Source organism: Columba livia, chromosome 21, assembly GCF_036013475.1.
Source record: "Columba livia isolate bColLiv1 breed racing homer chromosome 21, bColLiv1.pat.W.v2, whole genome shotgun sequence".
NCBI lineage: Eukaryota > Metazoa > Chordata > Aves > Columbiformes > Columbidae > Columba > Columba livia.
In genome coordinates, this window is record NC_088622.1 from 5,729,838 (window position 1) to 5,745,248 (window position 15,411).

The 15,411-nt window shown below is 46.0% G+C and overlaps 1 protein-coding gene across 3 annotated transcripts in view; it reads left to right on the forward strand.

Annotated features, from left to right (window-relative positions):
* The window catches only part of FBXO42 (F-box protein 42), a 46,761-nt gene that overhangs the window by 1,715 nt on the left and 29,635 nt on the right, over positions 1 to 15,411 (forward strand). For 2 of the 3 annotated variants that reach the window (XM_065038143.1, XM_065038142.1), the window contains exons 2-3: positions 12,046 to 12,312; positions 14,534 to 14,650. In XM_065038143.1, coding sequence (XP_064894215.1) covers positions 12,063 to 12,312; positions 14,534 to 14,650 — 367 coding nt within the window. In that variant the 5' untranslated portion in view covers positions 12,046 to 12,062. Of the gene's footprint in view, positions 1 to 8,631; positions 8,790 to 12,045; positions 12,313 to 14,533; positions 14,651 to 15,411 lie in introns of those variants that run through there. The other variant, XM_065038141.1, reaches the window with a different exon arrangement.

A 15,411-nucleotide genomic window follows, 5' to 3' on the forward strand; every position in this document is an offset into this window, starting at 1 on the left:
CAGCACAGCGGCCGCAGCCCGGGCTTGGGAGCCAAATCTCTGAGCTGGAGGTTAATTTGAGAGTTAAGAGTGACTCGTAATTTCCTCATTTCCGTCACCCTTTGCGTTCCCATCACCGTCTCTCCTTCCTTTTCCTCACGCTGATGCCAGAGAAAGGCCAAATACCGGTGGTTTTCCCTTAGGTTGTGTCCCTTGGGGTTGGTGTTTCCCCGGTGTCAGAATTAGGACAGAAAGGAGCAGGATTCTGGGCTATTTCCAGGGCAGGATCATCCCTCTGTTGTAAAAAGAGAAATTACGGTTGTTAGTGCATCAGGTTCAATCCCTTCACCTGGGTTTTTGTCCCTGCTTGCTTCTAGAAGCATCAGAATCTCATCCAGCGGTTGTTTTCGCATAGTGAACATGTTTGTGTGTGATTTTCCTGCTGTGTTACCTGGTATTTTCACCAGTGGGTGACTCCGCCCAAACAGATCTTTTTGGTTTTGTTTTTTTCACCGTGGCAAATGAAACACTTGGGTTTGAAAGACACCCGACGGTCTTATTATTGCGCTGCTTTAAACCTGTGTTCTTTTACTCTCGTGGACTTTTAAAGGCAGTAGGTGTGATTTTAAATATTGAATTTTCTACAGTCTCTGGGACTTTTTGGGGGGGTTTGATTGATGGAGAAGCCCTAGAAGAAATCTCACCTGCAAAATAAGTGTTATTGTCCTGCCTGTGGTCAGTATAAAGATCGGGATGGTTTATTGCTGCTGTTGAACGTGCGTTACCTTTGACTTGGGGATTTCAAGCCGCCGGTGTTAATTACGAGCTGCTGCATCAGGCACTTTCTGGAGGGGGTTATTTGATCCAAGGATTGCAGGGATGCGCTTGACTGTCTTGTCCTTATTCTCAGGATATTTAATGTACATAATCTTCACGTTTAGCAGGAGGAGCGACACCAGCCGCACTTTTGGAGTGGGAGGACTGGGATGATCTGTTCCCCACGCGTTCCCAGCACACGACTGAGTTGTAAAAGTCTGTTTTTGGGGCTCGGAAAGAGGCGTTTGGTTTGGGCTGCTTCACCCGCTGCCAATTCCAGCCGCTTCCCCAGGATGTGAGCGGGTGCTGCTGGAGAAAGCTTCCCACTCTGTGTAAACAGAGCTGCGCCTCCCAGGGAAGTGATTTTTCCCCCGTGTGTGTAGTCACAGCAGGTTTTGTTGTAAAACATTGATTCAGGCTTTGCCCTCGCATATTTTCTGAATGTTGAATGTAAATAAGCCTCCGAGCCCTTGGATTTTGAAATGCGGCGTCGCGTGCGAGGGCTTGTAAAAGGTGTTAGAGCCAGAGCTCGGCTCAGGTTTGGTCCAGATTGGGATAAAAGGCTGTGAAAAGAGGACTTTGGCTCTGATAATGTGCTTTTCTGCAGGTAAGAACTCCTTTCGAAGTGAATTTCTGACCCGAGTGAGACCGACCGCAGCTGGTGGCATCCCCGAGAGATGCATCGAGATACCTGGGCTGTGCTGCCCTTAATGCCTAATGCAGCTTTTTGATGTAGTTCAGAAATTCAGGTTAAATCTCTTTCTTGTATCTTAGATGAAAGGAGAGGGGAGTGACACATCCACCTCAAAAATTGTGCCTTGACTTGAGCAAGATGCAGAAAATGTGGCTCTTGCCTTCAGGAGCTATTTCCAGAGCTAGAAGTGTTCTAGAGCTTTGATTAATTCACATTGGGACTGTGCTGTGGACTGGATTTGCTTCCCCATTTCTATGGCAATTTAAAAAATATGTATCTTTACTAGCTAAACACCTGTCTGAGATTTAAAATGTTTGTTTCCCCCCTACTTAATGCATTTCAGGCAACAGTGATTTGTGACTTGGACAGGCTGTGTCTCTTCATCTGCTTCAGACTGACTTTGAAACCCTTGTCTGGTTTATTTTGTTCTGTGCCTGTGCAAACTTTAGCATAACGCTGGTTTTTGAAGGTTTTAGGTTAGTTGGTAGAGCTACTTGAATTTATTTGGGGCTTCTCGTTAGGTTAATATTGATGTGCTGCGGGAATGCTGGTCTTGGCAAACCTCAGATCAGCCGTGACGGCCCCATCAGTGCTTTGAGGTGTGTTTAAGGACACCCCGAGTCCCCACGGTGAGTCATTTTTGGTTAAAATCTGCTTTAATTTGGGCTGGTTATGAAGGGATGATGCTGAGGTGTATCCTGCTGCTTCATACCAGGGGTGTAAAAGCAATGGGCTGTTGCTGAATGCTGCAAATCGCTGCCAAAAATACATTATAACCTCAGCAAAATCCATATTTTGTGACATAAGCTCCCCATGAAGCTGCAGAAATGATTGCTCGTGCCGTGACTGACTGTACGGTCTGTCTGTGAGTGGCACATTTCAGCGGGCAAAAGATCATTTCTCCTTTGCTGGGTGATTTGGGGGGTTTTCTGGATAAAAAGCAGCTCACGCATGTAAAAATCTTGCTGTGGAGTCAGGGTGATTGTGGGAAGAAACCATCCATCCCGCAGCTTTTTATATCGGGAAATCTGTTATGTATTAATCATTATGGCTGGGTTTTTATCACGCCAGAGAGCCTGCGATGATACAAGTGATTTATTTGTGCTTTACCGAAGGATCACGAATTCCTTTGGTGCCGTTATCTCTTGCTGAGCTTTCAGGGAAGTGTGTATGGGGTACTAAGCCTGATAAAAAAGCACAACTCTCAAGAAATCCCAACGTTTTCAGTGAATCTCTGCTTTTTCTCATCACTGATATCGGATCCACATCGGACCCTTTCGCTGATACCCAGAGTTGCCCAAAACACCTTAAACGAGAAAACCAAACACTTCATCCCACTCCAAACATGATTCTTGGATGCTGTGACATCCCCGGGTTTCATAATATGTGATAATACCTGTTTTGCCCCATTTGCCCCCATTGGGGTGGCAGGAGCGCTCTCGTTTCGGGTGTTAACGAATGGAGATCTCAGGAAGCTGAGGTTTTCATTAAGAGGTAGGGATGAATTTGAAATGAGCACAATTTTCCTGAATTTTTATTTGTTTATTAACATCGTGTGGATTTGACTTGTATTTTTTTGTCTTTTAGTATGTAATACCTAATATTTTTAAGCCTCGCTTAAACAACTAGACTTGAGATATGGCTTATAAGACAGAAAGATAATCCTCGCCTTTCTCAGCAGTGACACATCCCCAAGTTGCGCCGCTTTTCCATCTCAGTGCGTTGCCTTTTTGATTAGCTGGGCAATAAAATACCCTATAAAAAGGAAAGCGTGTTCTCAAAATGTGTGGAACCAGCAGCAAATCCTCATCCAGCCTGTTGAGTGGCTCGAACTCCAGCTCTTGTGAAATTTAAGTGGAATTGCATTTAATCTGTCCTTGCTTTTCGTAAATCGTCCTCTTTTCCGTCACCCTTTCACGTTTCGATTAGCGCATCTTCGTTTCCAACTTGCCCATCAAAAATACAGCAGAGCTCTTGGCACTGTCTGCGTATCCATCTAAACTGTGGCCTCATTTCTTCAGCGCAGGTCAGGGGACCCAAAAACTTGTGGTATTGTCATCCCAGTGCTGTTGAGGGCTTGCCTGACCTCGTTTTCTTGGGGCTATTGTTCCTTTACCTATAAAATAGAGTTAATTATTGGTCCTTTAGCTATAAAATAGGGTTAATTACTGCTGTGGCACTTAGGATCCAAGCGATGCTGCACTTTTGTCATGTGAAGGCATTTAAGGTTGTCCTGGGCAGGTACGTGCTACATGGCCAGAGGATTTTCCAGCCAGGTGTGTATATATCAATAAAACCTCCTTTTTTTTCTTCCACCATTGTTGCAGTCGCCGTTTAGCAAACAGATGTCCCTTTACATTCTTTTTGGTGCAATCCAACCCTGGGCAGTATTTGCGGAACGGTTAACTCTGGTGTTGGCAGGTTTTGCACTGGGAATTGCACCAATTAGTTTGAAGGTGGCACACAAGTTTATTCGACGCGATGAGACGAGTGGACATGGCAAACCCGCATTTTATCGCGTTAGACGCACGATACGCATTACAGCTGAGCGGTTCATCTGCTGGGGGTTAAGATCAGGAGAACAGCATCGTTTGCAGCGCTGATCCGCTGATAATGTCCATGTCAAGGTGGTATGAGATATCTCGGTACCCTGCTTGCTAACAAAGATAAAAACATTGCATCAGCACGCTGCTGCGAGTCAGCAATCTGTCTAAAAGCTGGGGATATCGATTGAAATTCAACTTTGGCTACCGAGCCTACACCAATAAATGGCTTTTTCCAGCGTATCCCTCTCTTTTTGGCCTGAAAGTCAGTACCCTTGAGCTCTTCTTCACTTCAGATGAAACATCTCAGGGTTGCTCAGGACTTATTTCTTGCACTTTGTGAATCTCAACTGCAAAATAACGTTGTTCTGTTACAAACACTAAGTTCTTCCCCACCTCTCCTCCTTCATGTGTGTGTGCTAAAGCAAAGACAACATCACAGGGAGAACCAGAGGCTTAAATGTAAGTGCCTGTCCCTCTGGTAAACCCTGACCTTGACTTAGTGTTTGCTTAACGTAATTTTCCCAAGCGCTAAAACTTGGTGGTTCTTTTCCACAGCGAATCATTAAACCTTAGTTTTGTGACGGTATTGGAAATTTTAATCTGGTTGTCGTGCTGCTCAACGAGATATTACCTGAATTACATGGGCAGTGCTGCGGCGTGGGTGTTAACGCTGATTATTTATCGAAATGTGGGTAGTTTCTAAAGGAGGTTACGTGGAATAGTGCGTGTATCTGTCTCTCGATGGGCTTTTACCAGGGTTATTTTTTTGGAAACAAGGCTTATGCAGTTTGCTTTCCCTCTCGCACCAATTCCTGATGCTGTTACCCCTTTCTGCCTGGCTCAATGAAAGGATCGATATCTCAAAGATCCCGCGTTCCCCCAAGGTTGAGGTTGTCATGTGCACGAATGGGAGTTGGAGTCGATGATCTTTGGTCCTTCCAACTCGGGACATTCTACGATTCTGTAAAGTTTCATGGGATGCAAAAAGGAGAAGAAAGACACCGTAGAAGTCAAGAAAACTCCAAATCCCTGCAGGAACAAGATCCAACGGCCCCAGTGTGATCGCAGCAGACAGCGCAGGCTGGACCAGCAGCGACACAGGGGTAGGAAATGCTATTTCTCTGCTTCCCCAGCTGCCTGTTTTGCTGGAGTAGGTGGATTTGATTGCATTGGGGTAGCTCCTGGTTTTGTTAGCCAACCCTTCTCTAAGATATTTCTGGTTCATTATTTTGCCTGAGCAGGTTTTCTGGGTGGTTTGGACATTGAACATTGGGCCGTATGGAAACATAAAACCAGAAATGATGTTTCTGTATTGCTGTTTTCCGCTTTATTTTTCATCCAGACATCCCGGGCTGGTTTTTAGATCAGTAGTGCATGTTTTCCTCGCAGTTCAGCTGTAAATTTGCTTTCATTTGCCTGAAACTTATCTACACATAAACCTCTCAAGGCTGCTAAAATCGGTTAAAGAGACATCAGTGGAAACTGCAGAGCGCTGTGTCGCTTTTATACACTGTCCTCAAAATAATGTATTTAACCGCACCTTTCCAAGTGCTGCCACGAGCTCCAGACCTACTGCGCTTCCATAACGAAGGAGAGAGGTGATAATTATCCCCAGGATGGTTGTCAGAAGGGGGTTCTTGTGGATAAATCATCCTGAGGAGGTTTGGGTAGGTACTGAAAATCACATTTGATCCAGAAAGCCGCTGTGCAAGCTGTTTGTAGCGTCTAACAGAAGCATCTGCACAATCCTCTATTTTTGATGTCTCAAAGCCTTGTATTTGCTTGTTTAGGGGTCGTTCTTGTTTTCTGGCCAGCATGCAGTTCCGCCTTCGTTTCAAAATGAATCGTAATTATTGCTTTTGCTAGAAGAAGCTCAGGCAAGAATAATTGTAATTAACAGCTTGCAGGGAGCCGGTAGAGGGAGTTTGTGAGCCCCAAATCCCATTTATTGACAGCCCTACAACATTTAGGGTGATTTCAATAGAAGGGATATATTTTAAGAGCAAACCTATGTACGGTTCAGCTGAGCAGAACATTTTTTGAAAGAGGCAAAATTTGGGTCTGAGTTACCAAAATGACCTTTATGCACTTTGAGAACCCCAGCTAGGGGTTGGTTTTTCAGACTTATTAACTTTCAGCTTCATTTCAAAGCGATTACTGAGGTTGCAAAGTTGGAGACGTGCTCTGGGAAACCCAAATAATATGTTGCCACATGATGCCCGGCCCATCAGATCTGCTTTTGAATCAGGGAATAAATTTATTTAATGCCCAGCATGGTTAAATTTGGGGTTTGTTGGCCACCAGCACATGTGTGAGCTCAAGAAGTACCTAAATAAGTAAAACAGCAGCTGCTTCTGTGCTGTAAGTGCCAGATTTCAAAAGGTTTTAGACAACTTAAACTCATTTAAGGGTAATAATCCGGTCAAATGAAACTGGGAAGTCACTAAATCCCATTTCTTACAGATTCGTTTGGGAGATCTTGGCTTGTTTAGCGGCGTTCTGCAGGGTGTCGAGGGTTTGGATTGCGGGGTGACAATAAAACCCTGGCAGGTGTATTGTTAACCCCCTCTCCCCCCGTTTCCCTCTTCAGCCCCTCTCCCCCCTTACCACTCAGGACAGGCGGTCGGAAGGGAAAGGACAGAGAGAAGAGAGTTGGAAAAATCAAAAACGTTTTACTAATCCTACTGATAAAATAGAGAAAATAATACAAAATATACAAAACCAATCTTGAAAGTCCCGGCAACTGCAGAGCCGGCACCCGAAGTCCTGGACTGGACTCTGCAGCCAAGCGGAGCTGGATTCAGTCTGTCACTAGGCCTCAGTTCGCAGGGACAACTCGCAAGGTCCTCTCCTAATGTCGCCATAAGGAAAAGGGATGAGATCCTCATGATCTCCCACTTTATATGAAGTATTCATGTGAATGGGATGTTTTACTCAGTTGGTCAGTCTCTTGGTCACCTGTTTCTGGTTGTCCCTCTGGTGAGATGTCCATCCATGCTTATCAATAACCTCACATTCCATTGCTATGTTTACCAAAACATGGATCTGGTTCTCCAGGAAAATGTAGCTAATACGAAGCTTTAACTGACAGGCAAATTCACTAAGAGAGAAACTTGTTTTATAACAAACCCAGGACACAAGGTTATGTGGTGCCTTCATTGTTTGATTCTTGATTTGTTAATATTTTATGAAGCTTTTAGGCCGATTCTGAGGTTTTCGTCCCGTTTATTCCATTAGCAAGTCCAAATGCCGGGTTTTGCAGCGTACACCTGGAGCGTGGCATCGCTAAACTCAATAAATAGACAATAAATCCAGAATAAAGCTCTGTTTCTCTTATTTTCAGTGCTTTTGTGGGAAGATAGATGAGCAGAATTTAGTTTCAGGTTGCTGTGCTGTTTGTGTGATAAATCTTGCTGCACAATGTTATATTAGTACTTTAGGGTTTTTTTTTTGAAAGATTAGAATTAAAAATGAGCAGGAATATGGAAGAGCTGAGGGTCAACTCATTATTGGGCTGTGAGGGATTTCTGGTAACTCTAAACCTTTTTATTACAATAATACCAATTAAAATTCAGTCGTAACCGTGCTGTTTTATTATATGTTACGTGGCACTGTAAAATACACTCACGTAATTTTGAATTTCTCTCTGAAATCTATATAAAAATGATCAGTTTAACACACGAAACACGTGGCAGGGAGGTCAGACTGGAAGTTTTCTATTTGGATTTTCAAACTTGCGGATGGAATACAGGCAACCGTTCTTTTCATGGGTGAAGCTGAGTCTTATATGAAAGAAAAACACCCTGCAATTTCCTATCGAGACGCAGCCGAAGGGAAAAGCTGCGCTTCAAGGAACTTGGAATCGCCTGTTTAGCCGGGATAAGAAGCAAAATGCGGTGCAGGTGTCGCCGAGGTCTCACCCGTTCGATGGGCACAGTGCTCGACGGCAGCACAACGGGATATTGCTCATCCTTCCGCTTCCCGCAGCCTTTGTTTTCTTACTTTTTGACTAAAATCTGCTTTTTCCCCCCATTGTCACCTCATCTAACAGCTGATTTTTCAAATGGGGCAGTTTGGAGGACTGGGAGCATCTTTTTATTCCACAGCGTTGATCCCACATCCCGTGGCTCCATCAGACCTCTCCATTATTTTTACAAAATAAGGTGCTTCTACTTAGGAAATAATGCTTTATTTTCCCTCTTATATCGCTAGAAAAGGGCTCAGGGCTTTTGTAGCGCAACTGGTAGGAGGGAAAAATGAATTAGAGAGGGGGAAGCTGCCACTAAGTCCTTGATGGCACAGCTGCAAAATAATCCTTCCACATACAGAGAACTTTGTTCTGCGGAGTCCCCTTCTCCTTCCAGCCCAAACAACCAACCAGGGCTGGACCTTTTATACACCTTTAGCATTTTGTTTTAAATTCTATTTCTTTCCCTGGCTGAGAACATCACTTTAACAATTATGTTCGGCGAGAGGGTTTTTTTGCAGCGTGCGAAAACGAGCATTCCCTTATGACTAACGCGCTCTGACTCAGGACTATTACACGGCCTCTTATTTTCATTCAAGAACTTTCCCTTGGAGGCTTTTTTTTTTTGCCTAAAAACTGTTGACTTTAGTTTTTTCATAAGAAAAAAAAAAGCCAAGTCCAAAAAGCCTGTGAATTCAAGCACTTAACACAGCTGAGAAGAGCAGGGAACTCGGGATGGGAACCACCAATGAATTGGGCTCCGTGCGACCAGGAAAGGTCCCTGCAGGTAGGAAAGTCTTATATCCAGAGGCGTTTTGCAGGATCAGCGCCCAGCGTCGCTACCGGGATTCAAAAAATCCTTAAACCTGGTGGCGTTTTTCTGCATTTAACATTTTTCATCCGTTTGTTCCGCTGCAGCGAGTAATTAACTTGCGCAGAATAAATAGCCGGTTCTTAAATAATTTCGGGAGGGGTGAAGGGGAAGATTGAAGCGCTCAGAAAGGAGTTATCAAACGTTTCGCCAGCTGGCAGAGATGCAGGTTTGATCGGCAGAGCTCTGTTTCCATTGCCCTTCGAGCGTTGCTTTATGTTTTATTTTAAGCAGCGATTCCCCCTCACCGGTGCTTCGGGCTGATTTCTGAATGCTGTGAAACATTCCTGCTGCCGGAATATAAAAGCGATTCTCCGAGAGCAGGATGGTGTAAAATTTAAGGTGGTGCTTTGAGGGACTCGTGTTGGCCTTTGCAGCGACGCGTCTGAGCAGAAAAGGGGCAGAAAAGGGACTCCTTGATCTGTCCTAGTGAGTTAATTGAATTACACCTACTTTTGGAATAGATACAACTGCTTAAATCCCTTTACTGCGGCTTTTTGAGCTCTCGTTTAGCCTGTGTGCACACTGACACCCAGCTCGGTGCAAGCAGAGAGCGCCGGGAGAGCCAGGAGGAGTGAGAAAGCACCTTCTGCATCCCCCCCAATGCAAACGAGACTGAAACGCTCCATTCTGCTCGTCAGATAATGAGTAAAAACACTGCAATGGGATTTTTCTCCCTTGCATCTGCTGAATAATGGGTAATAGGAGCTGGCTGGGATGCTTTAGCTGTCTTGTCACCCACTCTCTGGGTTTATTGTTCCTTTCTTGATGTCGGAGCAGGGTTATAGGCCGGGGCTTTGGCTGTTTTGCCATCCAGGGATGGTTATTCCTATGCCATAAGGGCAGAGTCTGCGTCCGTGGCAGGTCAAGCTTGAAGGGTTATTTTGACAGCAACTTGCCTTTTGGGAGTCGAGTTTCTCGCTGGGCTTATTTTCCTTTAGAAAAATAACATAACGTGGATGTGAAAACTTTCTTGAGCTCAAATGTTTAGAAAATGAGGATCTAGCAAAGTAGATGCATTTGAATATAATATTACCAAGTGGTCTGGTGAGACCAGACGACACTCGGCGCAGCTTCTCCACCCCCACGTGCTGTTGGGAGGGGGTTTCCCTGCTCCTCCTGCCTTTTTACAATAGGACTTAAAGATGCTTTTCTAACCCCAAAGCTGATTTGTGCCTGGGATTAACCTGCTGTGTTGTGCTACTCCCCAAGCCTGCTCCAAAGAATCAGAATGAGAATTTAATAATTGAAAAATCAACCAAAAACCTTTGCTAGCCAGACGTTCCCTCCTGCGCTTCTCAGCTGGATTCCTCCAGCAGGTTTTGGCTACGATTTAAAGGGTAAATAAAAGCTGTTGAGAAACACCCATGATCTTGGCTTCTAAACCTTCAAACCGCAACAGATGCCCCGTGCGAACCCGTCGAGCCGAGGCGTATGGTCGGCGTTGTCACCCGCGGGCGTCCCCGTGTACCTGAGCTGCTTGGAAATGAAACGCGCTTCGGTTTGATTTTCCAGCACGTTTTTAGGGTGTGAATGAAACCGCTCTGTCTTCCCAAACTGTGAGAAGGGGACTGACCCTCCAGCAAAACCACGTCCCGAGGTTGGAATTCCAGGAGCCTTTCCGTGTCGAGGTGGAAATCAGCACATCCACTTCACAACCGTAGGTGCTTTTGCTTGGAAAAGACCCAACCTTCTGGCTTTTAAGTATTTTTTTTAGTACAGCTCTTAATCTGGGGGAATTTGCAAGTTATCTGCTGCGTAATGCAGTTTGCTGGCGTCGAAGCGTTTGGGTTTCAGCCTTCCCCTGTCACAACATTGACTCTGAGAAGGATTTCTGACACGGGGAAAACGTGCCGAGCATCTGTTAGGCTGATAACTCTCATTTTCATGTGGTTTCCACCCAAGATTGACAGCCCCGTGGATTTTCTGAAGCTGCTTCATCGGGGAACCTGACAAAAGCGGAGAGTAATGCTGTCGAACGTCATTTTTCTGAGCATGAATTAGTTGTCATGGCAAGATTTTCTGCTCCGCGTCTCCGCTATTCCCATGGCTCTCAGGATGGGAACAGCCTGGGTTTAGCTGGGAAAGATGGTAGAGTTTGCATTGCTGGGAGCTTATCACAGTTTCATTTATTCCCTTCAAATCCTTCCAGGCATTTTTTCTGCGATACTAAGAGCTCGGTAAAAATAAGTTACTATAGCTTATGACTTACATGGTGGTATTTAACATATATTGGACAAAAAGCCGTGTCTCGTCTCATCCTGGTGAGTTATTTTGGTTTGAGCTATCGGTGCAGGTATAATCATGGAACAGTCGCTTCCCTTGGTCTTCACCCAGTGATGTTGGAGGGGAAAAACTACCACAACGGTCCCGAAACGGGTCAGCTGCTTCCTGGAAAATAGAGTCCAGGGATTTGTTTTGCAGCGATGGGCATGGGTTTAACTGCAGGCCGTGCCAGCTGGCCCAACCGGACACAGCCGCTCGTTAAGATGGATTTATTGCGTGATATATTCCTGTCATCAGTATGTTACCTTCCACTTAAGATGTTCTGAATAGCTGGAGATAGAATATTCGCTATTCCAGCCTTTCATCGGCAGTAAATCCTGTGGGGGTTGTTTCTTTCCTCGCCTTGTGTGCAAATATTTAATTTTTTGTTTCTAAAAAGGGGGTGCTAAGGGAGAACGGGACAGGGATTTTTTGTTGAGAAGTTGCTTGGGTAAAGCAGACTCGCTGGCCAAACTGGTTTCGCAGGGGAGGAGGGGCTGCAAAGCTGTCGCTCCCATCCCGGCCCGCCTTGGGTTGCTCTTGATCTGGTGGGGATCCCTTTCCCCATCACCACAAACCAGCCACGACCACCAGCACTGCACTGTGGCACCTTCCCCTGTTGGAAGGGCTGGAATTCCTCCGGCGGGTTGATTATTTTCCTCTCTCTGGTACCACCCGTAGGCAATTGTAGGGCTGCGAGAGGTGAAGAAACATTCTGGGCAAATGTTGCGCTGATGGAGGACGCCTCGTTCCGAAATTGCGTGCGGCGTCCTTCAAATCAAAGCTTTGTGCAAACCACATCCACAACTCGCACTGTGGGGCAGAGCTCGATGCAGAGGCATTTTCCGATGCTTTTAATTTCCTTTGTGACCTTATTGTTGTCTGTTTTTTCCCCTGCTCGGTGAAGCTGTGAAGTGGAATGCCATGGCCAGCTCCTCGGACAGCGAAGATGATGGTTTCATGGCCGTGGACCCAGAAGACACCGTGGCGGAAGGGACGATGGAGCAAGACGATGAGCCGCACGCTGAGCTGGAGCTCGAGGAGACCAGGCACAACAGATCGATGTTGGAGCTGCCAGAAGAGGTTTTGGAATATATCCTCTCCTTCCTTTCGCCCTATCAGGAGCACAAAACCGCCGCCCTTGTCTGCAAACAGTGGTATCGACTAATCAAAGGTACAAACAGCTGTCATTAGAGTACTTGTGTTTTAATTGTGGGAATGCAGATTTGTATCCCAGCTTTGGTTTAGCCTCACCTGCTGTTTTCCCATCATACTCAGAAATTTGATATTTGTAGAATGCCAGAAAAATAACTACAGCCCTCAGGTCACTTCCTCTGCTCAAGGCATTGCTACTAACGACGCAGAATTAAGCCACTCTGCTTTTTTTGAAGTATAAAAGAGTGAAACCCCAAAACCCCCATGACAGAGCTGCTCACGTTGCTTTTGAACGCTCCCCGTGTGCTGTTGACCTTGTATTCGCGTTTCCACCACACAGACACCGGCATCCCGTGTCTGATGCGGCTCTAATTGCGCTTCGTTTGCATCTTGCTCGGTAATTAACGTTCCTGAAGCTTACGCTTTTGGCTGGCAACAAACCCATGCCTGGTTCTTACAGCTCTGCTGGAGATAAGTGGTATATAAAATCTACATTAATAGAGATCTACGTATTCAGACTTCCTGAAAGAGTAGCCCTGAGATACAGATACTTTGCCTCTGTGCAACATTAATTCTGAAGGCTCATGGGGATATTTTAATGCCAAATATAGATGATACAACAATTAAATAGGTAAAATTTGGCTGAGGATACAAGCAAAACTCTCTGCTTTGGTATTTTTTTAATACATTGGATGGTTTCTGTTGGGGACCCGCGTTTTGATTACGAGCATCATTAAAAAACACGCAGTTTGGGAGGAGACCACAGTTAAATCTGTAGGAAACGAGGCGCGGGGGTAACTTGTTCCTTATGGAAAACACTGAGCGGGTGTCGGATGAGAAATGCCTGTGGCAGGTGTGTGGTGTGACGTCTCATTTGTGGACTTCTCTGCACATGTGAAAGCATCACTCGGATTCCAGGCATTTTCTGCCTTGCCCAGGTGAAAGAAAACACGGCGAGCGTTGCACAAAATCACTCATTTTTTGCATAATTTTGGGTCAGCACCAGCCCGCACCCCTGTTTTAAAGGGTTTTCAAGCGTCCGCAGTCCTTGAGTCACCACTCGGCTGCACTTTCTCATGCATACTTGTTCCTGGAGTGTCCTTAAGAGACGCAAAGGATGCAGCTGGAGCGAGGGAGCGCCTGGTGATTCACCCCAAAAACTGTGGGAAACATCCCCGGAGGGGAGGGATGAGGAGCCCGAGTTGTCCGAGTCTCAATGGTGCTCCGTGCCATTTTTGCAGCAATTATAGCAAAATAAAAGGGAGTGTAATCGCCAACTTGCCACAAAGCAGAGAGGTCACTTGAGGTAAATGCTTGATTTGTTTTCTTCTGGCTGATTTTTCCTGTTTGTCAGGATGCATCTGCTACGAAATCCTATAGTTCGGGTTACATTTCCCACGTGCTTCTTGGGGACCAGCTGCTTGAGGACCCCGGGCTTCATTTAAAAATAAAATAAAATAAAACCTTCTTGCTTTCTATCCCGAAGTGTGATTTGATTTCTTGCTAGAGGTCTTCCTGGCATGGGGTTTTCAATAGGTAAATCCTCAGGAAAAAATCTTGGCAGGTTGTGGCATCCCCATAGCATAACGGATGCCACTGAGCATCTGCAGTTGTAAATCTTCACCAGACCCTTTCTTTTTACCTCCCGGAGCCATCTCTGGCCCCTCTCGCCACAAACGCAGACACGTGTTGTCCGTACGGAGAATTAATCGCAGTGCTGGGGCTGCCCTGCTCTGTTGTCAGCCAGATCCTGTCCCTCACGCGGCTAAGGAGGAATATTTTCACCTAAAACACGCTGACTTTGATCACCAGTGTCTCCTCTCGTGTTTATTTTAGGCTCCTGTGCTCCTGAGCTCTTAAAAATTCATTATTGCTCATTATTTGCCCTCTAAGATCCACTAAGGGAAGGGCAGCAGCTCCTTTGGGAGTGCAATGAGGGGACAGCAGAGGAGGCTGAAAAGCAGCTTTGCAAAGGCATCCCTCGCGCTTATCTTTCACTAAAGCTTTGCTTTACCAAGCCAGAGCCAATGGCTATCGGAAATGCAGCGAATCAGTTCAGCGAACATTGCCGATTTGCACAGTCCCCGTTCTTTATTCTCTTTAATCCTCTGAATCTCCACCTGAATATTTCTCATCAAAATACATTATAATTGCTGTCAGGCTGCTGTGCACGCAGTTTGTTCGCGACATGCCCCAAATCTTGCTGACATCGTGTTTTTTTGGTTTATTTTTTCCCCTAGGTGTGGCCCATCAGTGTTATCACGGCTTTATCAAAGCGGTGCAAGAAGGAAACATCCAGTGGGAGAGTCGCACGTACCCCTACCCCGGCACCCCCATCACGCAGCGCTTCTCGCACAGTAAGTACCTGCCGGGAAAAGCTCCGATCGCCCCTTTCCAGCTCCGATTTGCAACGGGAACCTGCAAACGAGGGGTTTACGCTGCGTCGCTTGGGATCGAGCAGCATCGGGAATCTACAAATGAGGGGTTTACACTGCGTTGCTTGGGATGGAGCAGTGTCGGGAACCTTCAAACGAGGGGTTTACACTGCGTTGCTTGGGATCAAGCAGCATCGGGAACCTACAAATGAGGGGTTTATGCTGCGTTGCTTGGGATCGAGCAGCATCGGGAACCTACAAACGAGGGGTTTACGCCGCATCTCTTGGGATCGAGCATTATTGCGCGTCCCCATCGCTGCGGCAGTTTCGGCCGATCGGTGCTAAACGTGGTTCTGCCAAACCAAGCGCTTTGCACTAAAATAGTGATTCGGTAGCCACTCGTGGTGGTTGTTGGCTCCTTGCTCCTTGGGAATGTTAATTAATCGGAGCTTGGGTAGGATTTTTGCGTTCTGGTTTTACAAATATTACGCACAGGCGCCTTTCCGCAGTTCCTCATCTAGTCTGAGCTTTGTGTCCCCTTTGCTAAAACCTCACTTAGCCGCTAGACTCGAGTCGTTAGCATCAAGCTGATGAGTTTGCACGCTCAGGTCCCCGCTGGCTGCTTTCACAGCACATGGGAGAAATACAGTCATGAGGAGGCCGGGCACGTCTTCAAAATAAAACACGGAGCTGCACGTGAGAAGCTTTTAGAGAAGCGTATTTGCTGATAGAAGTAGCGATTT